At 54.3% G+C, this 24888-nt stretch overlaps 9 protein-coding genes across 9 annotated transcripts; 6 read left to right on the forward strand and 3 right to left on the reverse strand.

Annotated features, from left to right (window-relative positions):
* Window positions 1-3152: 3152 nt before the first annotated feature.
* BDP55DRAFT_689356 (glycosyltransferase family 28 domain-containing protein) lies at window positions 3153-5646 on the forward strand (the record flags this gene model as incomplete). The annotated part of the gene is made up of 6 exons (XM_060576730.1): window positions 3153-3441; window positions 3517-3730; window positions 3917-4022; window positions 4044-4316; window positions 4365-5037; window positions 5129-5646. The coding sequence occupies 6 exons, from the start codon at window positions 3153-3155 to the stop codon at window positions 5644-5646; spliced, it is 2073 nt and encodes a 690-aa protein (XP_060435967.1).
* Window positions 5647-7015: 1369 nt separating this feature from the next.
* On the forward strand, window positions 7016-8830 carry BDP55DRAFT_642102 (uncharacterized protein). The gene is made up of 2 exons (XM_060573437.1): window positions 7016-7234; window positions 7291-8830. The coding sequence occupies exons 1-2, from the start codon at window positions 7214-7216 to the stop codon at window positions 8407-8409; spliced, it is 1140 nt and encodes a 379-aa protein (XP_060435968.1). The 5' UTR covers window positions 7016-7213; the 3' UTR covers window positions 8410-8830.
* A 106-nt stretch (window positions 8831-8936) lies between these two features.
* Window positions 8937-10409, forward strand: BDP55DRAFT_539991 (formyl transferase; the record flags this gene model as incomplete). The annotated part of the gene is made up of 4 exons (XM_060568080.1): window positions 8937-9213; window positions 9287-9357; window positions 9412-9527; window positions 9587-10409. The coding sequence occupies 4 exons, from the start codon at window positions 8937-8939 to the stop codon at window positions 10407-10409; spliced, it is 1287 nt and encodes a 428-aa protein (XP_060435969.1).
* Window positions 10410-11099: 690 nt separating this feature from the next.
* BDP55DRAFT_743140 (uncharacterized protein) lies at window positions 11100-12023 on the forward strand (the record flags this gene model as incomplete). Its single annotated transcript, XM_060580483.1, has 1 exon — window positions 11100-12023. The coding sequence occupies one exon, from the start codon at window positions 11100-11102 to the stop codon at window positions 12021-12023; it is 924 nt and encodes a 307-aa protein (XP_060435970.1).
* An 852-nt stretch (window positions 12024-12875) lies between these two features.
* Window positions 12876-13757, reverse strand: BDP55DRAFT_625817 (uncharacterized protein; the record flags this gene model as incomplete). Its single annotated transcript, XM_060571538.1, has 2 exons — window positions 12876-13170; window positions 13231-13757. 2 exons carry the CDS (start codon window positions 13755-13757, stop codon window positions 12876-12878), a joined length of 822 nt encoding a protein of 273 aa, XP_060435971.1.
* Window positions 13758-16081: 2324 nt separating this feature from the next.
* BDP55DRAFT_625818 (uncharacterized protein) lies at window positions 16082-16648 on the forward strand (the record flags this gene model as incomplete). Its single annotated transcript, XM_060571539.1, has 1 exon — window positions 16082-16648. One exon carries the CDS (start codon window positions 16082-16084, stop codon window positions 16646-16648), a length of 567 nt encoding a protein of 188 aa, XP_060435972.1.
* A 173-nt stretch (window positions 16649-16821) lies between these two features.
* On the reverse strand, window positions 16822-19782 carry BDP55DRAFT_121886 (FAD-binding domain-containing protein). Its single transcript, XM_060565456.1, has one exon. The coding sequence runs from the start codon at window positions 19495-19497 to the stop codon at window positions 16996-16998; it is 2502 nt and encodes an 833-aa protein (XP_060435973.1). The 5' UTR covers window positions 19498-19782; the 3' UTR covers window positions 16822-16995.
* Window positions 19783-21653: 1871 nt separating this feature from the next.
* On the forward strand, window positions 21654-22136 carry BDP55DRAFT_722787 (hydroxyisourate hydrolase; the record flags this gene model as incomplete). The annotated part of the gene is made up of 1 exon (XM_060578646.1): window positions 21654-22136. The coding sequence occupies one exon, from the start codon at window positions 21654-21656 to the stop codon at window positions 22134-22136; it is 483 nt and encodes a 160-aa protein (XP_060435974.1).
* A 700-nt stretch (window positions 22137-22836) lies between these two features.
* On the reverse strand, window positions 22837-23359 carry BDP55DRAFT_722788 (uncharacterized protein; the record flags this gene model as incomplete). Its single annotated transcript, XM_060578647.1, has 2 exons — window positions 22837-23222; window positions 23278-23359. 2 exons carry the CDS (start codon window positions 23357-23359, stop codon window positions 22837-22839), a joined length of 468 nt encoding a protein of 155 aa, XP_060435975.1.
* Window positions 23360-24888: the final 1529 nt, after the last annotated feature.

Here is a 24888-nt window from a genome sequence, read left to right on the forward strand (position 1 = left end):
CTCCCGCTCTCTCTCGCCCTCGCTCTTCCTCACTCTTTTCCGTCCTCCTCCCAAGTTTGCTTCACACTCCGTTGACGAAAGTCGGTGAGCATAGGCATCCATCGCACATGTTGTGAGATGCGCCAGATCGTGGCCAGTCCACCCACTAAAGACGATGGGTGCCACCTAGCGCCTTATCCATGGCCTCAAGTAAGTTGCCTTGGTAGCAGCTAAGGTGCCTCAAGCTTGGCTTCCGCGAAGAAGATGAGTTGACGGAGAGGGATGCGACGCAAACTCGGCCCACGGAAGCTTGGGTCGACAAGGTCTAGCTCCAGGGCGCACCCGAAAACCATGGGCACCAGCACCGGCACCAGCTTCATCTAGTTTTTTACTCTCATTCCTACGACACAGGAAAAATTTAACCGCTTGCCCGCCTTACGACGCTATCAAGCTACGGACGACACGTCTTCGTCTGAGAGGCTTGATTAGTGGGTGCTGTTCCTAGCCCTTCGCCTTCGACACCTTACCCTCGGTCTCGGGCCCGAGGCCTCTGAGCAAAGATACCCGGGGACGGACGAGACAAGCTTCAGCTGTCTCCAGGCCCTCTATGGCCGCCGGCAGACCAGCCCGCCAAACTCCAAAGCCAGCCCAAGGCAACATCCTCTGACAAGGACTGCTGCAGGGTGATATCCCTGCGCCGATCATCTCGAAGCGACAACCTCTCAAGCTTGCACCCTCGGACCCCGGTCTCGAGTGATTTACAATGGTTTCATCTCAACTTTTATCCTCTGCACTAATGCCATCATGATACGAAGAAAGACTCGGGACCTACTCCAGTGCCACTCATCCAAGCCACTGCCACTTGTCGCTGTCATTTGCCAGCACGAGCTTCACACCATCTCCAATTTTGGTGTCCCTCCCTTCTTCGCGGATCTTTCTGGTGGCCCCAAGAGTTCGAACGACGAGGGGACGAGGAGTATTCTTCAGCGGCCTGTTCCTTGCGACTGCGACGCTGGAAGTGATGTGGACCGACGCCGTCCCAAATTTTGCTTACGGCCATGCGCCATTACACATACGTTGCAGTGGCGGCGCCTTGCTAATCCCCGTCGGTGCCCGAATCACAAAATATTCCGCGAGACCAACATGGCCCGTATGCGCCAGTACGTGCGAGCGGTCGGCAGAGGCGTGTCAGGTGCCTGCAGTGGAAGGCCGCTAACGTTAAGGTTAACCAACCTTGGTCTGGTTGCGCCTGGCCTACTGCGTGCTCTTTACGTACCTGGCTCGACAGGATGCAAATGCCTTGATCAATAGTCGCGCGGCGGCATGCGGTGTTGCTCGAAGGCTTTAAGCGTGTCTCAAAGCCATTGTGCACACAAAAAAGTGTTTGAAGGCCTCAGATGCCAAATGAGGCTTATGACCATGGCTATGGCGGCATGCACGACACGACAAGTCAACTCATGTTTTCTTGTGGTCCGCTCATCATCGACTGTGACCATCGGCCACCAGCATGGTCGCAGATTAGCGAGTCAGGCAGGCAGACAGTCGTCCGTGATGTTGAGCCGAATGCTTGAGCAAGCGAACTCGATCTACCGGACCGCCATCGGTCAGTTCAGCCGCTATCTCATCCCCCACAAGATCCTCCAATTTCCATCCGCGCCTTGAGACAAACGCCGCTGCCGAATATAGAAGACTGAGAGCTTCCATCGAAGGGCCCGTGAGCACAACAAGCCGCAAGACAACTGTCTGGCCCCCGGTGCCTCTGGGCAACGGCGTTTGTTTCATTCTTTTCGTATTCTGGAAGCCGAGGAGTGCCCTTCGCTAAGCCCTTTGAACGAAATTGCGACCGCTTGAGACAAGAACAACATCGGGTTTCCCTTTCGAGTCAGTCGGTCGTAACGTCGTAGCGTTGCTGTGCGTCTCACAGCAACGGTTTGAGAGAAGAGCCTGTCCATTAGACCATCAGACCTTTCCTCTCTTTCTCTCCATTGTCATTTGCCCCTTGCGTCAACCGACCGAGGAAACTTCAGACGTGGTGGACAGATGTAACTCCAATTTTTCCCTGTCGGTCTTTCTCAACTTTCCCATCCGGCGTTAAGGTCTCACATGTGTCATCGTCTGATGGCGAAACCGAAAAGATGGGAAGTCGGGAAGTCGGGCCACAAGAGACAAGAGGAAGAAAGAGAGAGAAAGCAAAAGGAGGGCACGTCCGATCGCGCACCTACCTGTGCTCCTCTACCTACCTCACTTTTCTCTTCTCCTCTTTACCTTCGCATCGGCGGCCTGAAGAGACCAGGGATCAGGGCACCTTTCGGCGTGCGGTCTGAACTTTGAATCTGTCCAGTATGGCGAAAAGAACAAAACTGACCAGAGAACATATGCCTTGATTGACCTGTGACAACCACACACACACATCCTTTTTGTTTTTTTGAAGAGATGACGAGGGCGGGTTGGTCCGTGAGTGAAGATGAAGGTGGCGAATCCGAATAAGAGACGACATGTGCAACTCTTTTTTGTTGTTTCCTGGCCTCCATGGGACGCCGAGAGCTCCCCGAACACAACTCGCAGTATCCGTAGGGCCCCCCACCCCTTCCGGAAGCAAAGGCCCGGGTTGTGTCCAGCGACCACCCGCACTACCATCGCGGGGCCGGCCCCCCGTGGAATTTGCGGGTCACGGGCTGCTGGATAGACATGAACACGGAAGTCGAGATTGTTTCCTCCGGACGGTTGTTGCTGATTTGACTACAACTTCGGAGTTTTTCTTCGTCCAGCCTGGGTGCCTAAATATTTCCGAGCCTGGGCAATCGTGTATTGAGGCTTCTTATTGGCTTGCGCCATTGCAATAAAGAACCTAGGTTTAATTAGCGCCTCACGTAAGATTTCGGAGGAATAGGAGAAGCAATCACCGAGCAGAGACCGTAGGCCGTACAACGTGAAGACCCGCGTCACTTATTATCACTATGCCTTTGATTCTTTAAAATTGTAAATTGATGGATAGAAGTAGGCGAGCTTGCTTCAACTACGACGCGATCACTGTCATTCGCGGGGTTTCATCCTAGGTCATCATGTCCCTCGGAAAGCAAAGCCTGAACCAAGAGGCTTACTCCAGCGCCGCGGCATCAACCTCCAAAAACATGCCGACGTCAACGCCAGACCCGGGTCTTCAGCCGGGCAAGATGCGCCTCAACATCGTCATCCTCTTCATGGGCTCACGCGGCGACCTCCAACCCTCCCTAGCCGTCGCAAAACTCCTACAGCGCCGCCACGGCCACCGCGTCCGTATCGCGAGCCACCCGCCGTACCGCGCCGCCGTCGAGGCCGAAGGTGTGGGATTTTACGGGATCGGCAGGACGGACATCAAGACCATGATGGAGAGGAGGTTGCTTCCGCAAAAGGAGCTGGGGAAGCTTGTGCCGGTTATTCGGGAGGAGTTTCGGGAAATGGGGGAGCGGTGGTGGGGGGCTTGTGTTGATGGGTTTGGGTTTGATCACGGGGAGGAGAGCGAGGGTGCAAGGGGAGAAGTAGGAGGAGAAGGAGGAGGGGAGAAGGGAGCGTTTGTGGCGGATTTGATCATGTCTACGATGCATGTGTATAACCAGACCTCTGCGGCGGTGAGGCTTGGCGTGCCGTTGCATTTGTTTGGGATGAATCCGAGGATCTTTTCGAAGGAGGTGCCGCATTCGCAAGCTGGGTGGGCTTTGAAGGGGCCTAGTAAGGGGAAGAATGTTTTGTCTTGGTGGGTTCAGGATTTTATGTGAGTTTTCCCTTCTCCTTCTCTTCGTTCGTTTTTCTTTTACGTTTTGTTCTATGTCAACTGGCCCCCTCCGCCTCCGGAGGGGTATCTTGTTCCTTGATCAGGGTGACTATGGAACGACGAAGTGGTATCTCAGACAGGGGGGGCCTTACTAGGTGTTCGTTCAACTAACACACCTACGACAAGGTTCCTCGAGACGATGAAATCCGTCATCAACGACATCCGCGTCAATGTAATGGGCCTGGAGAGCATGTCTCCCGCCTGGTGGCTGAGCCAGTACAACAGGATGAACGTTCCCTGCACATACCTCTAGTCGCCGAGACTCCTCCCGAAGCCGAAGGACTGGGCGGACAATATCGACGTTGCGGGCTTCGTATTCGAGGATGTGCCGTCAGATTACACACCGTCTCCGGAGTTGGTTGCGTTCCTAGAGGCCGATCCGGAGACGCCTCCGGTGTATATCGGTTTTGGGAGCATGTCGTTTGCGAATGCGCAGGACGTGTTTGAGGGAATATTTGAGGCGACAAGGAGGGTTGGGGTCAGGGCTGTTGTTGGGAAGGGGTGGTCTAATTTGGTCAAGGAGGAGGTTGGACGGGATGGGAAGGGGGGTGATGGTGATGGTGCCGGTGGGAAGAGAGACATGTCACACATCTTCATCGTCGACGAGGCGCCGCACGCGTGGTTATTTCCTCGGGTCAGGGCCGTGGTGTGTCACGGGGGAAGCGGGACGACGGCCATGGCGCTCCGGAGCGGGCGGCCTACGCTCGTTGTGCCTGTTGCCGGGGACCAGCCTTTCTGGGGCACGAGGATCCACGCTGTCGGATGTGGGCCTGAAGCAAAGTATGGCTTGGCGGAGATGAATTGCGAGAGGTTTGAGGAAGGGCTGAGGGAGCTTTTGAAGCCGGGTTACGCTGCTGCCGCGGAGAGGTTTGCGGTGAAGGTGAAGGGGGAGAGGCCTGGGGAGGAGGTTTGTGTTGAGAGGGTGCTTGAGACGGTTGGGGTTTATGAGAGGGTGGGGAGGTGTGTTGTTTATGATGGACGGCCTGCTGTTTGGAGGGTGATGTCAGGGGCAGAGGGAGGAGGCGGGGAGAGGAAGTTGTCTGCTGTTGCAGCGCATGTTCTTGTTGAGGGTGGGAGGGTGAGGAGGGAGGAGTTGAGGGTGTTGGAGGTGGTCAAGTGGCCTGATTTGACCGGGCCTGGGGATCCGGTGACGGGGTTGATTCTCGGGGTGCAAAAGGCGTTTGGGAATATTGCTGCGGATGGGAGGACGGGCAGATGGGGGAGGTTGGGGCTTCATGTTTTGAGAGGTGAGTTCTGCTGCCTTCCCCGTGATTCCCGTGATTGCGATCTTTTATCACTCTTGTGGATGAGATTTTGACTGACTATTGGTATCTAAAGCTCCCTTCACGATTCTAGCCGCCGTGGCGTTTGGTCTCTTCAACCTACTCGACTTCATCCTCTACGAACTCGCCTCGCCTTTCGAGCCAAAGCTCTACGCGAGTAACCCGCGGCTCTATTCCTACCCGCGGATGCTCCTCTTCCTCTTATCCGCGCCCTTTGTCGAGCTCGCTTCAGCTGTGACGCAGCCGGCGCACTTCCTAGCGATGAGAAGAAAGGAGGGAAGCGAGAGAAGAAGAAGCTTGCCGAGGGTGGTCCTCGAGGTGCCGCTTGCGCTTCTGAGGGTTCTTCTGGCGCTGGTCAATGTCCTGGTTGGAGGGCTTGGTATCACGCTTCGGCAGCTGGAGCTTTCTTGTGCGAGGGCTATGGGGGAGAGGCCTGTGGGAGATGTTGTTGCCGAGGCGAGGATTCGGCAAGGCAGGGTTGAGGCGGAGGGGTTGAGGATTGAAGGGGTTGAGAGTGGGCGGGATCTTGTGGGGGATATTGTTAGGAGGTGGGATGCGCGGAAGAAGACTTGAGTAGCTAGCTGTTCATACTACATAATGATAGGTCACTTCGTAATCGACGTTCGAACTGGGCAGATCGTGCTCTGTGCTGGTAGGATGGACATCTATCTAATGTGAAGCGGCTTCGGGTGAATGTGAATCTGTGGCGGATACGGCCAGCCCATTCCGTTACACCGCAGCCCTCTCATGCCATAAAGGAGGGGCGTGTGAGTATAGATTATGATACAGATATTCTCCGATACATGCCATGTCGTGATACAGGACTTACAGCTGCCGTGCTGCGGGCAGCCGGCGCCCCGAGCCACGTCAACTTCTTGTGTTGCAGTGATGGGATAAGGCAAGGCAAGGTTTGGTAGGCTGGCAGGATACTTGCGTGCCGCGTACGGGTTCTGAATGTTCCTCGCATCTTGGCCATGCGCGCGGCTTGCGACGTGCGGTTGTGGTATGCGATCTGCGTTGGTATCGGATTGATATGGGGAGCGTTTGATCGTATCTGTAGGTGGGCTTGTCCTTGTTCCCGCTGGGCATTTGATGTTGGGTCGGCAGTTGGATCCTGGCCGGCGTGAGACATTCCGGTGATGTATTATTCATGGAATGTTGCTACTTACGCAAGAGGATTCGATTGATGTCGAAGTTTAGGATGAAGTATTTGTCTCTTTATTTCAAGTTGGTTATGGCGGAGTTTCCGTAGTACCTAGATTGCTTCTGATAGAGTTAAAATCGCAGTGAAGTCGGGAGGGGGCTGTCATCCGATCGGTCGGGAAATGTGTCTTGTGAAATCTGAGCTGACCAAATTGACAGCTTGACATTGTTGGGTAACGAAGCGTTCCGCATATCTACCTTAGTTCTTTAGCTAAACATCATGCATATCAGTATACTGGTTCGAAGTCTTCCTCTGTCTTTGTTGCAAAACACCAACAGAAATGCACGGGGCTTCGGTTTACACCAAACGAATCGCGGGAAACTTGCATTTGAAGGAACATGAATTTCGAGTTGACTTACTTGTAAAGCGTCAATCAAGATAGTTAGGTCAAAGTCTCACGTGAGAGTAGATCACTTCGAAGATAGATTATTGCGTATGACCAGACAGAACCGTTCTCTAATGGATGAAGTCCTTAGTATTATAATCATGTCCTCGACTATCTGAATACTATACGCCCGCCCCGTTAACGAGAATAGGCCATAACGTAACCCAATTTGATCATCAAATTGAAACATTCCAATTTCTGAAGCCATTCGATTCCGTACATCTTCCAAAATCGAAAAGCTGTCAAAAGTTGTCGTGATGAGGTGTTGAGGTGATCGCATAGTGGGGTTATGCACGTAGGAGATGTTAATAACCCCCACCTACCATGTTCGGCGATGACGCCTGCAGTGCTCAACGCGACTCCTTGCGCCTAACGCGACCGTCCATCGCCAGCTTGTGCCGACGGAGTACACATCAACTCAATCAGCGTCGAGACTCCTGCCTAACTCGCTTGAAAATACACATCTCTAGGGAGAAGACCTACGCGATGACCGCGCCTCTTCTCGCCTCTGGATATCCAAGACGAAGACGTGGTCCATTTGGCTGACCCCAATGACGCAACCACCGCCATCAGTCAGTCCTCCAACACCTTCGTCGCGATCTCTCGTCACTAACCTTCTCATTTGCAGACACCAACACCTCGTCGATTTCTGCTTTCAAAAAGACCTCCGGCGTCGCAGCAGCACACACCAGGAAGCGGCCCACCCGTCTTCGCCGGCAGCCAGCGCTTTCAACCCACGGCCCGATTCGCCCCTCCGTCGTCGACCCAGCGACCTCCCGCAACGCCCGTCTTCCCTGGTTCGCTCCGGCCGTCGAGACATCGAGACCCGATCCACGATGCTCTGGATAGTTCCCCGACAGACGCGCCCGTCTCGGCGACACGACCAACGCTAGGGGCTGGGACGCAGAGGCAGAATCATAGGATTGACATCGACTCTGATGTCGGCAGCGATTTGCCTTCGGAGGAAGACCAGGATGAACTTCCGCCGATGATTGTCGCGGTGAACGATTCGATTGAGATCGAGTCAGAGCCGCCTAGTGTTCCATACAGCGAGACGGAGGAGAGAACACCAAAGAGAAGAAGGATTTCGGTCTCGCCAGCTTTGAGCTGGCATGAGGAGCCCAAAGAAGATGTGGCCATGGGATATCAAGAGGAAGAACCTCTTCCCGGAGAAAGTGAATCTGGGGACGAGCAGCTGCTAGATGCCGACAATGAGTTTCCACTCGACAGGGGCACACCCGATATGGACGACGACTTGGCCATGCCTCAGCGCACTACAGGGGACCCAGTCAAGACTCAGCCGACCTTTCATCGCGCCCCCCGCTTCAAGGTATCTGAATCTGAAGTTATTCGGCAAGAAGGTCTACCGGAGGCTTTTTCGCCACAGCGACGAGGCGCAAAGTACGTCGCCGGGGGGCTCGCAGCAGAGCTGCAGACATGGCTAGCAGAGGTCAAGGGATGGACAGGCGGTGACCGCCCGGCGGACCTGGTCATGAGTATCGCCGTTGACGAAGTTTGTCATGGAAACAGGATGTACCTTGTCCGGGGACGCAGGATTATGGGCGACGGGGATGCAAGAGAGGAGATTGCAGCACGGCTTATGCTAGCTGGCGAGGGACAGTTGACAGGCTTAGGACAGAAGGCTCCTGTTATAGTAGGCAGCGTCGTTGCAATCTCGCAACCTGCATGGGAGATTAAGCTGCAAGATGGTAGATGGGTCGTTGCGTGCGACTGGGCGGTTTCGTAGGAGAGTCGACGCAGGAACGAATCTAGAGTACCAATATTGAATCATTGCATCTCTGCAAATGCACTTGGTGAAATTATTCTGTGCAATACAACATGGAACTGATGTTGTGAGATGGAAACCTATGAGAATGGACCATCAGAAGTTGCAGTCTACAACTTCAGCCAAGTCAAATAATTCTTTCTCTTCCTCAGTTTGGAAAATGTATTACTTACTTTCGTTATTTCTGGCTATCTGTGCGTTCACCAAGGTCCATTTCCAACCACCAGCCTGGAATTGTTTTAGTACTTCCGACATCCCAAGGAAGTTCACACCGCCAAATGCATAAAGTGTTCAAATGCATGTACACCCTAAACCTTTAAACCAGCAAAGTCATGCGCCAACCCGGGTTTGAGCTCCACTTTTACTCAGCAGCTCAGCAGACGTCGAAGGCCATCGAAAAAAAAGAAAGGAAAGATGCGTCGATTGAAGCGAGAAACCTCACACGACTTATAATGATTTTTCAATAACTGGAACAATCCTTCGACATCATGACGTGGCTGGCCCTCAGACCAGCCGCCTTTGCGCGGGTGCCAGCTGCAACGACGTGCCGGCCAGGTCCACGATTCTATTCCGGCGCAACGACCGGCGCCGGGCGCGTCTCGGACCCGCTCCGGATCCTCTTCTGCGGCTCAGACGACTTCAGCTGCGCGGCGCTGACCGCGCTAACCGTGGAAAGGAAGAAGAACCCGAGACTAATTGAATCGCTGGAAGTCGTTGTTCGGCCGAGCAAGCCATCGGGGAGAGGGATGAAAAATGTTCGTGAGGGTATGTGCGCGCTGTCTCGACTCTCGTGAGGTTGATGAGATTGGATGTTAAGTGAGCTGACAACTGGTAATAGTTCCGTTGAAGACCCTCGCTCAGCAACTCAAGTTACCAATTCACGTGAGAGACACATTTACCAAGTGGCAGGTAATGGGTCTCCTTTTTCCCATCACCCAAGTGCCATAAAACTGACATGCGTAGCCGCCCAAGGATTTCAATCTCATCATTGCCGTCTCCTTTGGCCTCTTCGTGCCACCGAGATTACTCAAGATGGCAAAGTATGGAGGATTGAACGTTCACCCGTCACTCCTTCCAGAGTAAGTTCATCCACGTTGCCTCCATCTCGTCACACAGCCTCTCATTACCAAACCCTCAGCTTCCGCGGCCCCGCGCCCCTCCAACATACGCTCCTGCAAGGGCGCACTCACACAGGCATCACGCTTCAAACCCTGGACCACAGGAACTTTGATCATGGTGACATTCTCGCCCAGACACCGTTGCCAGGCTTCCCGATCCCGGAGAAATGCAGCACGCAGGAGCTCCTCGACATTGTCACGCCGCAGGCTGCCGAGATGCTCGTCGACGGCCTACGTCAAGGTCTCCACGTCCCTCCGTACGTGAGCGTCAGTCGGACAGCTGCCATCCAGGACTTCCGGAACATATTCAAAGAACCTCCGCACGCGCCCAAGATCACAAACCAAGACCGCAAGATTTCTTGGTCGAAGTGGACCGCCGACGAAATCGCGACGCGGCAGCGCGTGCTGGGCGGCGCATGGTCCTCTGCGGTTTACCGTACCAGGGAGAAAGAGCAGAGGATCAAGTTAGGACGGGTAGACGCCGTATGCCTCGAGGATATGCCGGAGCACATCAAGCAGTATACCAGACGACTGAGAATGTATAAAAAAGCCAGAGGAATTGCTGACAGTAGGATACCGAAGGACGATAAAAATGTGAAGCTCATCAATTGGGTTGTAGGGATAAAAGATGGGAGTTGGGAAGTGCTTCGAACTCCCTTCTTTGAGCACGAGGACCGGAAAAGCATTTTGATTCCCATTATCGAGGGCGACAAGTTACTCAAAGTGGAGACTATGATTGTTGAGGGCTCCGCGGAACGGCCTGCTGCGAGCGCGATCAAGAGCTTTGCCGTAGAAGGAGAGAATTACGATGACGGTTCTACAGGAGAATGGCGCCGGGATTAGGTTATTTTACCCTTTTAGATTCCAGTATTTTAGGTGTACGATATACGCATACAATGGTGAGGTTGGTCATTGTTCACTGCTGACTATCACAAGCTACTCGTCTATTCGTGTGTTTAACGAAAGTTCTGGTTCAGTCAGTGGTCGAGAAATCTCGGCAGCACATTCTTACGGTTTCTGACACCGGATCTCGCGAAGACATGCTCTCAAGACTATCAGAGTGATTTCCAATGCTGACCTTTCAAAAGAGAATCTCCTATTCCCTAACTCGAGTTCTTCATACTCTATATCAAATATTTCCATGTAGGCAATTTCTCTCGAAGCTAGAGTGGTCGGTTGAGATGTTCTAGATCGAGGAAGGGGCCCCGAAGTTGTTCAAAGCGGCTGCTCCTTCCTAAATTATGTATCTGATAGCTCAGTTCCCACTTCAACAACGACTGAGATGGCAGTCTCGCAGTTGGAACTCCTTCCGTTCTTGAAGTGTTATCCTTCTTCACCCTCTTTCCCATCCTTTCCGTTCGCTCCCAGCCGTTCCCTCCACATTGTCCCCCAGAGCCAACTTACCAACAGTCATATCGTCTTTGCTTCTCCTCTCGAGATTCTCCGACTTCCTACAGGCAATCTCTACTATTTCTAGCACATTAGTACTCCAAAAATCTCGGTATCACCATCTCAGCCATCAACGCATTCAACATGTCCGCCGGAGTTGGCTCGGACGATGGCGAACGTCGCTTCCCTACACCTCAACCAGCCCAGAGAAGCTCGCCGCAGTCCCAGAGATCTTCTACCTTCTCCTCTGCAATATCCATAGGCTCATACCAAAGCTCAAAATCCGTCGGTACCGCCGTCGAAGCTTCTCCATTCCGCAGATCCCTGGCACCGACGCCAAAGCCAAATACCGGAACGGAGCGACTGCATGGCACCTATTCAGAACACCGTCCCGTAACGCCACTGCCTCAATTTACTCGCTCGGCTGCTCCAAGTCTGAGCGACTATGTTGAAACCCTGAGATCTCAATCGCATGATATCCAGACTTTGATTCATCACAGCGATGACGACACTACTGGAGAGACCTCGCGCGAAGTAACGACCAGAACGGCTGATCTTGCGAAGGAGATCGACCGACAGATTCCCGACAAGCACGCATCTTTCGAGGTAGACAACTCTTTCCCGACAGGTGTGCGAAGTCCCACGTGGAGTCTGCTGACTGCATCTCCTGTCGCTCGGCTCCCTACCGTCGCCGAGATCAACGACGAGGATGTCTGTCCTACCCCCGGTCCGTCTCCTTCCGGAAACTCCAACACGGCGCACACCTTCCAGAGAAGCCTGAAGTTCAGAGCGGAGATACAGGAGGATAACCATAACGAAAATGTTCCAAGGATTCCGAATCTCAGGAAGACCCGAGCAACCAACCCCAGACCAAGGGGCGGCCGGATCGGTAGTCGCCGGCCACGTCGAGCTAGAGCTTCCACTCGGTGGTCATCAATTTCGCCTTGGACTTCAGCCGAGAAAGCAGCTTTCCACAATGAGCTGCAGCAGAGAATCGCAGCCGTCACGTGCGGTACAGACACTGACAGCGGCCTTCTGGACGTCCCTGTCGACTACTTCGACATATAGGACAGACGTTTTCTTCTTCTTTTAATCGAATGGGTCAAAAGCTTTTAGACTGTTTCTACGGAGCCAAATTATTGCACAGGTGTGTGGTAGATCAAACAATGTCATGGAGGCATAGACTAATTCGGGGAGGCGTTATGAGACTCAATTCTGAAACGCTTACAGAAGCTTTTGACGGCTACTCGCCATCTCCTTTGCCGCTAATCTAAGCACTCAGTCACTTGTTTCCCAAATTTCCTCTGGTTTCTTTTTGCAAAGTAGGAAGATCAGATCATTCCTATTCCAGTTACCATACTAATGTTTACTCAGTGCGTTTTGAAATTACATAGACTAATAGGATGCCCATCATGTGGTTCCCCATCCCTGAGCATGCGAATCTCCGACTTGCTCACTCTTTGAAAACCTCCACCGACCTCTCAATTGCGATGGACAGCCTGACATAGAAATCGGGCAAATTGGCTCAGAAAACAGGGGTCTTTGGGCATCGATTACTGAGAATTGGGGATAGACGAAGCACACATTGGTCACAACTCGACAACCTGGTAACGACTGTAACTTTCCAATTTTCTCTTTGCTCTACCAACACATTACCCTTGAGCCACTCATTACATATGAATAAAATCATAGCTTGGAGCCCATCTAACGTCAGACTGACCAAGTCAGGTCTACGTCGAGCCATCCGAATGAGTGAAACACTAAGATGTATCCCCAGCTAATCGACAGCGGTTTTGTACAAGACGCGCGCATGCATCAAGGTCGTGGCGAATGGCGTCGGCCCCCCCCACGTTGTTACTCGAGACCGACGACCACGTTTAGGCCCCGCAAACAAGTTCCAACTCACACCGATCCGATAATTTACATCATCAGGCCGACGACAACGCTGACGACAGCAGCCAAGCTGAGGGCACCAGCGGCTCTGACACCGGCTGCGCCGCTGTCGATACCGTTCTGGCTGTTGTTGGATCCTCCCTTGCCACCCTTGCCGGCCTTGAGCTGCTGGCAGACACCCATGAGCGTTGAGTTGTTCATCATGGCGTTGAGCTTGGCCTCCTGCTTGGCAGCCTTGGCCTTGAACTTCTCGATCTTGGTGGTGTTGCCCTTGAACTTATCGTTCAGGGCGGTGTCGTTCTTGGAAAGAGCAACAAGCTTGCTGTAGCACCGGCGTGGTTAGTACGTTGAACATCGGTTCGTACTGCGAGGTATCACTTACTTCAACTTGTTCATCTGCTTGCACTCTCCCTTGGTGGTTTGCATGGAGCAGTAGGAGAGGAGAGTGGTGTTCTTCTGCAGGTCGGTGAGCTTGGCCTGCCCCTTCTGGGCGAAAGCCTTGAGCTTGTCGGCCTTTGTAGCGTTGTTCTTGGTGACAGCGTTCAGGGCAGTCTCGTTGGCAACCAGCTTCTCCAACTTGTCCATGCGCTTCATGAAGCGGCACTGTCCGTTCTCCTGCTGAACAGCGCGAACCTGGTCGCAAGTCGTCATCAAGGTGGAGTTCTTCTTGGCCTCGTCGAGCTTGGGCTGGACCTCGGCTGCCTTCTTCTTGATGAAGTCGATCTTTGTTGCGTTGTTGTTGGTGATCTCGGCGAGGAGAGTGTCGTTGCCGGCGATCTTGACCAACTTCTCACCCTTCAGGAAGCGCTTGCACTGGGCCTCTGTCGAGTTCTTGCCGCCACCGCCATTGTGATCCTTGGCCAAGGCCGTGATGGACAGAAGGGGAACGAGGAGGAATGAAAGCTGCATATTGACGGCTGATGGAGTGGAACGGTTATTCGCTTTGGGTATTTAAAAAAAGGCGGTCCGGCCGCAATAAAAGAAAGGCGAGTGTGAAGAAGTGAAGGGATCGGGAGGATGAGATGACCGCAGGTGACAGGACCGTTGGGAGGAGGCTTTTGGGGAAGACGTGGCCAAGTCTTATACCAAACCCTCTCCTACACCCCTCGCGGACTCCCATCCACCGACCCCTGCCGGCTCGCAACCGTCCGTGGATATTCATCCCATCTCCAGCGTCCCCTCTCTTTTACGGCACTCGCACGAAACCGACATACCAAACGCACTCTGGACACCAGAGTAGTCGCTCGCCCGTCCAACGAATCGTCCTTCAGATGGCATGTCTCAACCCCCTCTTCCGCTACGCAGTGCCTGGCCGGCTGTGCCCACTCACACCCGGTTTCGCTCTCTTTCGCTCTCTACTCTTTCTACAGTAAGCGCATGGTCCCGAATGGGATGGCGAAAGCAAGCAAAAACCCAAATGTCAAATGTCCTGCTTGCTGACCCGGATATCCCTCGGCGTGGTATTGCTAGTTGGTGGTCATGGCTCGAGCGCCGTTTCTCTGGCGTATTCTTCTGTTTGACTCCCGCGGCAAAGCCTGCCGTCGACAGGCCAGATTGCCCTGGTTTGAGCCTCAGTCATGTGTTACAAAATCTGTGATCATTGACATTCACAGTTGTTACACGCTATAAACCTGACGTGTCCCCCCCTCCTCGGAAAGTGGGAGGGCGCTAATGGGCGAAAGAAGAAACATCACGGACTCTTTTCCCATGAACGACGTTTTCGACCACCAGAAGAATTGCCCACGGCACATGGAGGATGCGGCATGTAGATGCCGCCATTGCTACGATATCCTCCCCCGCCAGCACTTTTAGTGCCTCAGATGCGGCTCAAACGGCATGTTTTGGCAGGCCCCTCTCTCTCCAACGTCCATCCCAGCGCCCACGCATTGTCCGTTTCAGACACCCCAGCCCGGACGCGACGAAACACTGCTGATCGATCGACAGCGCTACCAAACCATGGAGAAAAGCAGGGTCAGCCTGCTCTGAGTCGTCTCGGCCTCATGGTGTCGCCCCAAGATTAGGACCATTTTGTGTCTACGTGTGTACTGTGAGTGGTCGGTTCGGTTGGGTTAGGGGGAGGGATGGGGGTGGAGGCGAGAGGTAGGGAATCCGCCGCCGTACGATGCCAACCACTCAACAACAGCCCCAGAAACCAAAGAGTCCATTTTTGGACTACGGGCCCTGCGAGCCTACGAGCCTATATCCCAATCCAAAACCTTGCAGAGACCAAGCTCTGGCAGCAGAATGTCAATCAGGTGTGCCAAGAGAACGAAAGCGCGATGTAACACAGCAAGCAGATCCAAACGCACATCCCGCCTACGCTACCAAGTCATTCTCGCACCATTCCAGATCAACTGACTAGCCCAGTGTAGATCAGCAAAGACATCTTGGCGATTGCGGCTCAATGCAGTACCGTGTCTTGGAGTCTCGAGTTGATATCTTGATGGCTCAACCTGCGATTCACACCTTATCGAATAGAATACTGTGTGGAAAGGTCGCCTCGTATATACGAACCCTTTGGTCCGGTGTCTTCCTTTCTCCTCAACTCTAGTGTTCTTTGGCTTGGCCGGAGCGTCGAAAAGGGGACCTTTGCGGCCGCAGACGATCTTTGGGCGAGAATGGACTAGACGGCGGGCTTCCAACGAGCTTCGTCATCTTGTGGCCTCGTCATCTCGTCGCCGGACCAAGCAACGGTTGGCTTGTTCTCAAAATTTCATCTCGAGCGTCCCGGCGGGGTCTGTTGTCGTCTGGAAAACTCTGTGTGTCATCCATTCGTCGTCCTTGGCCCCTTCTCACAGTCTCTCATGCCGTTCGCCTGCAGTAGTGGCGACGGGAAGAGTGGCAGCGGCATCTGTTACCGTTGCTCGCGACCGTGTCGGCGACATGGGTACCGTTCTGGCACATGGCGTCTGGCATACGGAGGAAAAGCCAAGAATGGCCAGATTTTCCTCTCCATTGTGGAATCTGCAGGGCTTTTTTTCTGTCGAAAGCTTGAGCGTGCTTCCGTCTGCTGCATGCTGCAGTTACTGATGCCCGTGATCGACGTCCCCGCAACGTTTCTTCTTGGCTCCTGGCCTCCTTCACGTTGTCTCCTCTGCCTGTCAGAGTTGGCCCCCCCTCCCCCATATCCCTTGGCACACTAGGCCCTAGGGGGAAAAAAGGTCCAACACTGACAATGTAACACTGCATCGAAAACCAGGCACACACTCACACACAATGGTCGGATTTAGACCATGGTAGAGTGGGGTAAAAGGCCGAGGATGGAGAGGAGGGTAGGGGAGGTCTGGCGCGTAAAGGCGAGACCAAGACAAGACGTGTGTCAAGTGGGAACCGGAGGACCAGCGAGTCGCGCAACATACACCTCACCGCAGAGACGACTGGGCATCAGAACCCTGGGACCCTTGTCCAGGGACTCTCGTCGGAGAAATAAAAATGGCCAACCAGAAACACTTTGCGGTGCGGGAAAGAGAGAGAACGTCCAGGTTCATGGACCCATCGGCAAAAAAGGCCGACCTGGACTTACAACGAGGGATAATGGTTGGAGAGAAAGAGACAGAGAGAGGGAGAGGAGAAAGGAGCCCGACGCGGGGAGACAACTTTTTTTTCCTTTCCCTGTGCAGGTTGCTACGAGGTTTTCCTACGACAGATACCTAGACGATGGTGCGCGTCCGTCTGTTGAGACGGTCCTGAACCCGACTCGATACCCTCGTTCACGCAAGGCGAGAGTTCCGACGGCCGCGCGCGCGCGTGTGCACTTTCTGGACGAAAACTACGACGACGACGACAGAAAGGCATTGTAGTGGGACTGGGAACGCAGTTTGTCCCATACAATTAACTCGTGGCCTGCCTGAATAGGATTCGTCGCCAATCCACGTCAGCCTGTCGGGGAGACAGGAAACGTGGTGATCTCTAGGAAAATCCCGAACTTACGAGCGGTTCCCTTGCGGTTGCTGTTCTGTGCCTCGATGGTTCTTCTCATTATTTTGTGTTTGGTCTTACTCAGAACCAACTCAGACCACTGGCTAACACCGGCGCCCGCCAGCGCGAGCCGACGAACTATCACTAGTTGCTGCTCATCCAACCATTCCGCAAGGGCCAAGCTATCGGGGAAAGCTACAGAGCGCTGGGAGCAGAAAAAAATAATCCATTACCCAAAGACTTCAATCATGAAGTGATACTCAATCTTGCTGCCGTCGTGCCGCCCCCGCACAGTGAGCTGCCGGCACTTGTCTGCCAGGATCTCCCCGACCACCGGCGCTCCGCAGTAAAAGACTCCGACCTTTAGCTCCTCATCCTCCTCCTCCACGTCCCGCCGCTCGCCGCTAGCGCCTCGGGTACTACCGCGGCCGTCGGCTCTAGCGTCCCTATTTTCGCTGCGGGTGGTTCTGTCTGTTCCCTTCCCTGCGTCTATGCTGTCGGCTACGGCCGCCCCGCTGCCGGCATTCGCCTTCATTCTTTTGCTGGCGCGAAACCTCCGCATATCCTCATAGTGCCTGTCTAGAATGGCATCAAAGTCGGGCCGGCCAAAATGCGTTGGGTTCAGTAGACCTGTAAGCGGGCTCTCTGGGTGCTCCTCGGTGCGGTGCATCTCAAGGAGCCAGCGGTACACGTGCGTGACAATGTCCCTGCGTTTCTGGGTGACGTGCGTCGCGATGCGGATGTCGAGGTGCTGGGAGGGGCCCTCGTGGCGGCGGTGCCAGTCCTGGCTTCGCGAGACCGAGTTGAGGAGGTCGGTGATCCAGAGGAGGTAGTTGCGGTCGCGGACTGTCCAGTGGAAGTCTACGCGGCGGTAGTCGGGCGCGAAGGTGAAGGCTTCTGACGGGTTTGGGGGTTTCGTTGGGTCGTTGCCGTCCGGGGCCTCTGTCGCTGCCGCGGTTGCCATTGTCGATTCCGAGTCCTTACGTCCGTTGACCTCTTTCTTCTCCGTGACGACGGTCGTCTCCGAGTCGTGGCGGTGTTGATGAGTGCGGTGCTGATGCGAGTGCGTCGGTCCCCCGTGCTCCTCGTCATCGCGCGCCTGCAAGTCCGCGAGGATACCCGAAAAGGGCGTGACGCCGATTCCGGAACCTACGATAATGGATTGGTTGAAGTCGTAGAACCGCTGGGCCGGCGCACCAAAGGGCCCGTTGATGCCCACATCAATCTCCGTTGCTGCAGCAGCCCCTTCCCCCTTTCCGCCCAGATCACGCAGCCGTTTCGTCCAGTTCCCGTCCGTCTTGATATGTAACCGGAACTCACGGCCCTTGCATATAGAGACGGTAAAAGGATGCCACTGGAAAGCGCTGATGGCAGGCACCTGCAGGAACACGTACTGCCCGGCCCTGTACTTCCACATGCGCTCGCTGGGGATCGTGGCCGCAACCTCGACCGTCTCGCCGTCGAGCACCGTGAGCGTCGCTCGTATCTTGTGGAAGCCCGTCCCGACGCGGACGACGCGCTCGACGAGGATCAGCAGCGTCGGGACGGCGAGGAAGTAGCCGAACATGGGCCACTGCAGCAGCGCCGCGGTGCCGTGGGCCATCATGAGGCCGATGATGGGGTACATTAGCAGATGCGCGAGCTGGAAGACCTCGTAGTTCCATCGTCGCACGGCTGGCATGCTGAGCAGTGCGAGGAGGTAGAAGAGGCCTAGTGCCGTGAGGCCTGTGAAGCCGGGTAGGGAGCGGACGTATTCCACGTACGGCCTCGGTACCGCGTCCGGGCCCAGCACCACGGCGACGGCGTCCTGGTTTGCGGGGCGGCTTCCGTGGTAGAAGGAGCCCGTGAGGTGGCCAATGGCATGTAGCGTCGCGAGCGCCAGCGCGAGACACGAAATCTTGATGTGGAAGGCCTGGCTGAGGTCCCAGTTGACGAAGCGGGAGACGCGGTAGGAGCGGCGGAGCATGGTGGAGACGTAGCGCGACATGCTGAGGATGAGGAAGAAGAAGGTCGGGTAGAGCATGCCGGCGCACGTCTTGGCCATGACCACGCCCCAGCCAAAGGCGTCGCGGTACTGGGTGGTGGTGGCGTATTTGACGCATTGCCAGACGCCGAACGCAACAAGGGAGGAGGCGACGAGGGCGAGGAAGGCGATTTCGGGGCCGTGGACGGCCCAGTAGGCTCGGAGGCGGCGCGAGAGGCGGAGGTGTTGGATGAAGGACCGCTGGGACTTTTCAGAGTCTGCGTCTTGTTGGAGGGAGGGGATCTTCCAGGCGCGGACGCGGGCGGCGAAGGCGGCGCGGGGGATGCGGTGGGTACGGGCGTCGGCGTCCGCGGTGGGGTTGGAGGATGTGCCTGGTTCGGAGCCGGGGAGGGCCATTATGGAGCGGAGGAATTCATGGCGGAGGCGGTTTTCGTCTTTTGAGGACGATGGGGAGGAGGAGGAGGAGGAGGAGGAAGGCTGGGTCTGCTTCTCTGGAGAAGTGGTATCAGAGGGGGACGAAGAAGGAGACGACTGTTTCTGGCGACTGATGACGTGGTGAGGTTTTACTTTGCCGGCGGGTGTGAGCTCGTCGTGGGCGGCGTCGAGTTTGGCTTCGACTTCGGCGTAGTCGATGTAGCCGTCGTCGTTGTGGTCTAGATCGTCGAGGAAGGAGGTGATTTCGTCTTCGGTGAGGTATGTGACGCCCTCTTCGGGGTTCGTGACGGGGTGGTTTGTTGGGGTAGCCATGAAGGCCTTTGTTCTTTGCAGGTTGATTTTTTCCCTCTCTCGGAGTAACGTCTGCTTGTGTCTGTCTGTGTGCGTCCTACTTTATCTCATCGTCGCCACTGAGGGGGAGAGAGGAATGTGGATGTAGATATGAAGAGAGAACAGGACGGGGAGCCGAGAGTAAATTGCGGACGTCCATGGTGTCTATATCTCTATCTGGATGCAATGCTAAGAGGGCTTTTCTTGGAGTTGGGCTATGAAAACGGGCTAAGATGCGTGTTGCGCTCATCCTACACTTGGCTCTGCTTGGCGGTGATTTCCCCTTTTCATGTGCCAATGTGAGAGCGTAGTGGTGGATCGCGTTGCCGTACGTCAGCCGGGACGAGCCAAGCTTCTTGGTGTTTTTGGCACGAATGAGTAGATGTGGATTAGGTACATAGCATAGAAACACCAAGAAAACGAGGTGTTCCATTCCAAATTCAAATTGAATACTACCATTAGTGCTTGCGTCTCGATGCTCGAGTTGAGATCCATCTTGCAAGCTCTTTCCGCCGGTGACTTGTGACTGAACCAAAGCACAATTTCACGAGGCTTACGATAGAATACACCATGGTTGGGCGATGCAGTGACCTTCATTCCAGAAGCCTCGAAATGGAATCGTTCCTATGTAGGACTCAGTTGTGAAAACCGTCAGTGGTCTAGGCGCGTCTTGGACGCTTGGTATCCGAACCGTCGCATTGGTATAAAACTCAAAATAAAAAGATTCCAGAGCCATTGACTTTACTCATTCTTTAGTCTAGTAGGTGGAAAAGAGTATGCCGACTTTTACCAAACGGACTGGCCCTCTCCTGGCTTTTCCTTGGCCTCGTTGGCCTCCTTGGCCTCCTCTTGGCTCGTTGTTGGCGTCTTGGTATTTCAACCAAACTCTGAGAGACCAAGAGGTCTTTTCGCTCGTCATCATGGTCTGCCGTCAATTACAAAGTCTCTGATTGGTCTTGATCAAACAAGGTTCCTGCGATAAGCGCGGTTGGTATCGTGAGGTGTGCACGGTCCAAATGACGTAGCTCATCATTTGGCGGGCGTGGCTTTCTGTGGTATGGTGACAGAAGCCCAGACCTAGTGAACTCCGGTGCTGACTCCAGCCTCCAGCATGTCCACCCGCCGGGGCCTCCCGTTCTGTTTCCCCCGGCATGTGCCGGAGGGTTTGTCTGTGGCCCTCCATCCTCCCACCATCTCACGGATGCGTTGCTGGAAATCAATGGTATCTTCCATCAGTTCGTTCATACGACAAGTGGAATGCACCTTGTGTAAGTTGCTGTACCCATCACTTCGAAGCGCAGCATGTTCACCTGCGTAGTCCTTAGGCTCTCAATTTGACGGAACAAATCATACTCGTCCTCTAAGGATACTAAGCATCGCTGGTGACATGTGCTGCCATATCAGATCGTGCAAGATTGTGAATGAGCTTTTAACATCTGTTTTCTGGATTTCCCCATAGGCAATTTTAGTTCAAGGGACCTACTGTTCAAGCCGACCCATTCTCTCAGGAACCCCCCAAAACCCCTCGGCGGGCCATCTCCGTGTCCGTACCATGATATTCATGGGTCCCCATTACTCTCCCCGTCATCGCATCACGGCGCCTTGCGATGCCCCCGTCCGGCACCGACTTCGGTCCCCCGAAAAAAAAAAAAAAGGCTACATACTCTTTTCTACTCATATCACTGAACAAAAATCGTCTTTAACCCTCGCCAAGGTCTACATCTATATTCAGAATTATTTTGCACCTTTTCCTTTTGGGAATCAGCAACTGTAAGCCAGTACTTCTTCAAGGCGGCCACACCAAGGATATCTACCTCAGAAAAGCAACAGCCCCACATCAACCAGGCAGGAAGCCAAGCAATTCCGCCTTACACGCACATAGGCAGCCAGGCGAATTACCCCGCCATCCAGCGTGAGCCTCACTTCACACCTCATCCCACCTCATTCGACCTCTCACCACCCACCCACCCGACGCTCACATTCACTCAACTCACCCCAACTCAGCCCAAACCTCTACCAGGGGCGGAAAAAAACACATCTTTGCCTTCCCCATGCCCCTGCGAAGCAAAATCAACCTAGACCTTCAAAGCACCACCACAAGCACCACCACCACCACAACCCCATCCTCACCACCCAAAATGGCCACGACAAAAGACCGCATAACCTGCCACGTCCTAGACACATCAGCCGGAAAACCAGCCCGCAACGTCCGCGTCCAACTCTCCACCACAATCCCCTCCCCTCACTCTTCCTCCTCCTCCACCGTCACCGCCGGCACCGCATCCCCCGGCGCCCCAGCACCACCCGGCATCCTCAAGGAATTCGAATCCACCACAGACGAAGACGGCCGCGTCAAGTCCTGGCTCCCCTTCTCCTCCGCCACGTCGTCGGGCGAGGTCCCCGTCTACACCCTCGACGACGTCCTCGGCGAGATCGAGGCCACCTCCTCCGTGACTTCGTCCCGTTGGACGCTAACGTTTGACACGGCGACCTACTTTGGCGGCGAGGACGAGACTTTTTTCCCAGAGGCCGTGGTGGTATTCACCGTCAAACGGGGTCAGCATTATCATGTTCCGTTGCTGTTGAGCCCGTATAGCTATACCACGTACCGGGGTAGCTAAAGCTCGGATGTTGAAGTCATGATGGGAGATGAGGGTAGCTGAGGTGAGTTGAGGCCTTGAGTGGGATGGTTCCATGTGGATAGATAATCGGGAAGAGGGACCTATGTAATTGATGGTCTCTGGTATGAGGAAACCTCTGGTATGAGGGTCTGGCTTGTGATATCATGAGTTCCTGACTTTTCCTTGGGGGGTGCCTCAAGGGCCAGGGTAGCTCGAGTTCGAAAAGAATCAATGTCACCTAGAGGAATTGACAATCACGTTGAAAGACAGAGAAAAAGAGACCAATCTCATAGTGAAAGAAATTTGCGACTAATCGATAGAATTACTATGACTGCCATTTAACGATAGGCTGTTCATCACTTTCAGTTATTGTCCCTCGTGATGCGTATTTCATCTATCAGGATCGTCCTTAAAGGTGATGATAAGTTAGAGAACCAGTATCCTCCATAATGATGGCCTAATGTTGTGCCACCCCAATACTCCTGATCCCAATTCCATTTCCAAAATCAAAATCCCTAGCCCGCCTCGGTTGTGCCAAACCTCCGTGCTGCGAGTCAAAAAGAAAACTCCGCGCTTGCGCTGTGGTGTGTCTGTTTTACAAATTCTTTTCGGCCGTTTAATCGTGTGCGCGGTACATCGGGTCGATAGTTCGCCGCCTAGTGTCGTAGTTCCTCACTTTCGTAACGGAGAAGTTGTGGCTTTACGGCTTTGACCAGCCGAGCTTTCTAAACAGGCTGACTTTGCGTCCGTTGCTCCGAGCCGAGGTCACGGGCGACAGATCGCCGCCGCTGTGAGAAAGCATGCTCTCGGCATCGTCTCTACTGATGCGTCCCGCAGCCGGCAAACTAGACTGGCTCGTGTTGGACGGAACATCTGCGTCGAGGATGGCGGCTTCGGCTTCGGCCAGAGCTTCGCTGCTGTAGAGTGCCTCCATTTGAGGGGTGATGCGTCCATGGCTGATGGTGCGCCTGTGCTTTTGCAGGAATGAACGTCGTGTGCGGGCTCTGTTTCCAGCGAGATCCTCCTGCGAGATGACTGCGTTGGGCGAGAGATTGGCGTCGGGATGCGGGAGTGTAGTGTTGCGTTCTGCCGTTTATTAGTAAATGAAACACAAATTTTGTCCATCATTCATAGAATTCACCTCCGTTGAAAGGCTCAGGGAAGCCAGTGTCCCGAAGACTAGCCTGGCTCTTGGTCGACGGGCTTCGTGGCGTGTTGTTCATTGTGTGAGGCTCTGCGCGACGATGCGATCTTAGTTTATTGTGGGGGGAAGCGATGGTAGAAAGATCGACGGTAATAAAGTGGTGGGAGGTCAGGTTACGGTCGCAGCGGGGAGATTTTTGGGGCCTGTATTCAATGGAATAGCGTCGGGGGGTGGCGGTAATTAAGACGGGTAGAAGCCGGGGAGCAAATAGTAGAACGTTGGGCAGATGAACCGAGAGAGGCTGCTCCCTTTGTTGTGGGTAGGTAGCAAGAAGTCTGCTGCAGAACAATTGGAATTCTGGGTAATAGATAGGAAGGAACAAAGAAGTTTGAACTTTGGAGAAGTAAAAAAGGTGAGAGGAAAATAGAACAGGGCGAGACGCCGTCGGGGTTTCTTTGCTGGAGGCAGTTCGGTGATGAGTGTTGCCGTTTGATCCTTTAGCGTCTTGGGCAATTACGAATACCCTCCCGAATAAGACGAGACCAGTTAATGAGACCGGAACGGCAAGGTCAGGAACCAGACGAGAGCAGCAGCAATTATGAGCAAATGAGAAAGCGAGACTCCGCTCTAGTATTCCGCCTCTGGGCGTACTTTTGTTCCTCAACAGTGAAGGGAACACAGCCAAGTAACGTACTGGAACTAACCGCGGGAATGGAGCCAAGAAGGGGAGGGGTGGGATGGGACACGGTATTTAGAGCAGGTTGCAGTCAGAAGAAGAGTGGCCACTGGCCTATGCTTTTTTGGCTCTTCTTGTTTTGCCGCAACTGGAAACACGTAACCGTCGTTCCGCCTCTTGGATTTCCTGTGCACGGCGGGTAATGGGCCCGGGGTTGGGGACCTGGAGGGGATCCCTACGAGGACTGACTTGCGTGGTGTTTCTGGTTCGCTCTCGCTCCATCGCTGGGGTGCTGCTCTGCCGCTGCGCTGTTCGCTCGCTCGGGCTCGGCCTTCCGCTTGCAAAGGCACAGTCGAGCGCAGCAGCGACGAGATGACTGGGCCGCAGCAAAGCACAGCAATGCCAGCCAGTGACTGGGGGTGGGCAGGGCAGTACGGCACGGGAGGCGGGGAAGGGCTAACAAATGTTCGAGGACATGCAGCAGTATAGGAAGAAACGCAGAAGCCGGAGCACTAAACTCGCTCAGAGACACACACCAGCGGTGAAGTTTGGACGGATACTTTTGACTGGTTGATTTGCTTGGTCTGCAGGAAGACTGAGTACCTAGCAACTCGCAGTAGCCAGCAACTTGCAGCGAGCCAGCCAGCAGCAGCCTGGGATGACCTGCATGAGGGACTCGGGCACACAATGCGCACATAGAAGTCATGATGATTGGTGTTTGGCTGTGTCATGTTCCGAACTCTGATGGTGCCACACCATTCTCAGGCTTTCATGGAAAGTTCCCGAGAAAAGAGTCCCAACAAAAAAAAACCACTAACAAGTGGTGCAAGAGAAGGGAAAATGTACAGTGACCTGAAGGTGGAGGAGCCTCCGTTCTGCGAGAGAGCACGGGTGTCCCGGCGGCGGAGAACAGTTTCCTCTCTGAAGCATCG

Source organism: Colletotrichum godetiae (genome assembly GCF_030913485.1).
Source record: "Colletotrichum godetiae strain CBS 193.32 chromosome Unknown BDP55scaffold_2, whole genome shotgun sequence".
Lineage (NCBI taxonomy): Eukaryota > Fungi > Ascomycota > Sordariomycetes > Glomerellales > Glomerellaceae > Colletotrichum > Colletotrichum godetiae.

Bases quoted from the DNA above. Each gene is read 5' to 3' on its own strand.
- BDP55DRAFT_642102 (XM_060573437.1), top strand. From the start codon at position 7,214: ATGACGCAACCACCGCCATCA. The intron at 7,235-7,290 runs GTCAGTCCTCCA...TCTCATTTGCAG, and splicing joins TGACGCAACCACCGCCATCA to ACACCAACACCTCGTCGATT.
- BDP55DRAFT_121886 (XM_060565456.1), bottom strand. From the start codon at position 19,497: ATGGCTACCCCAACAAACCACCCCGTCACGAACCCCGAAGAGGGCGTC.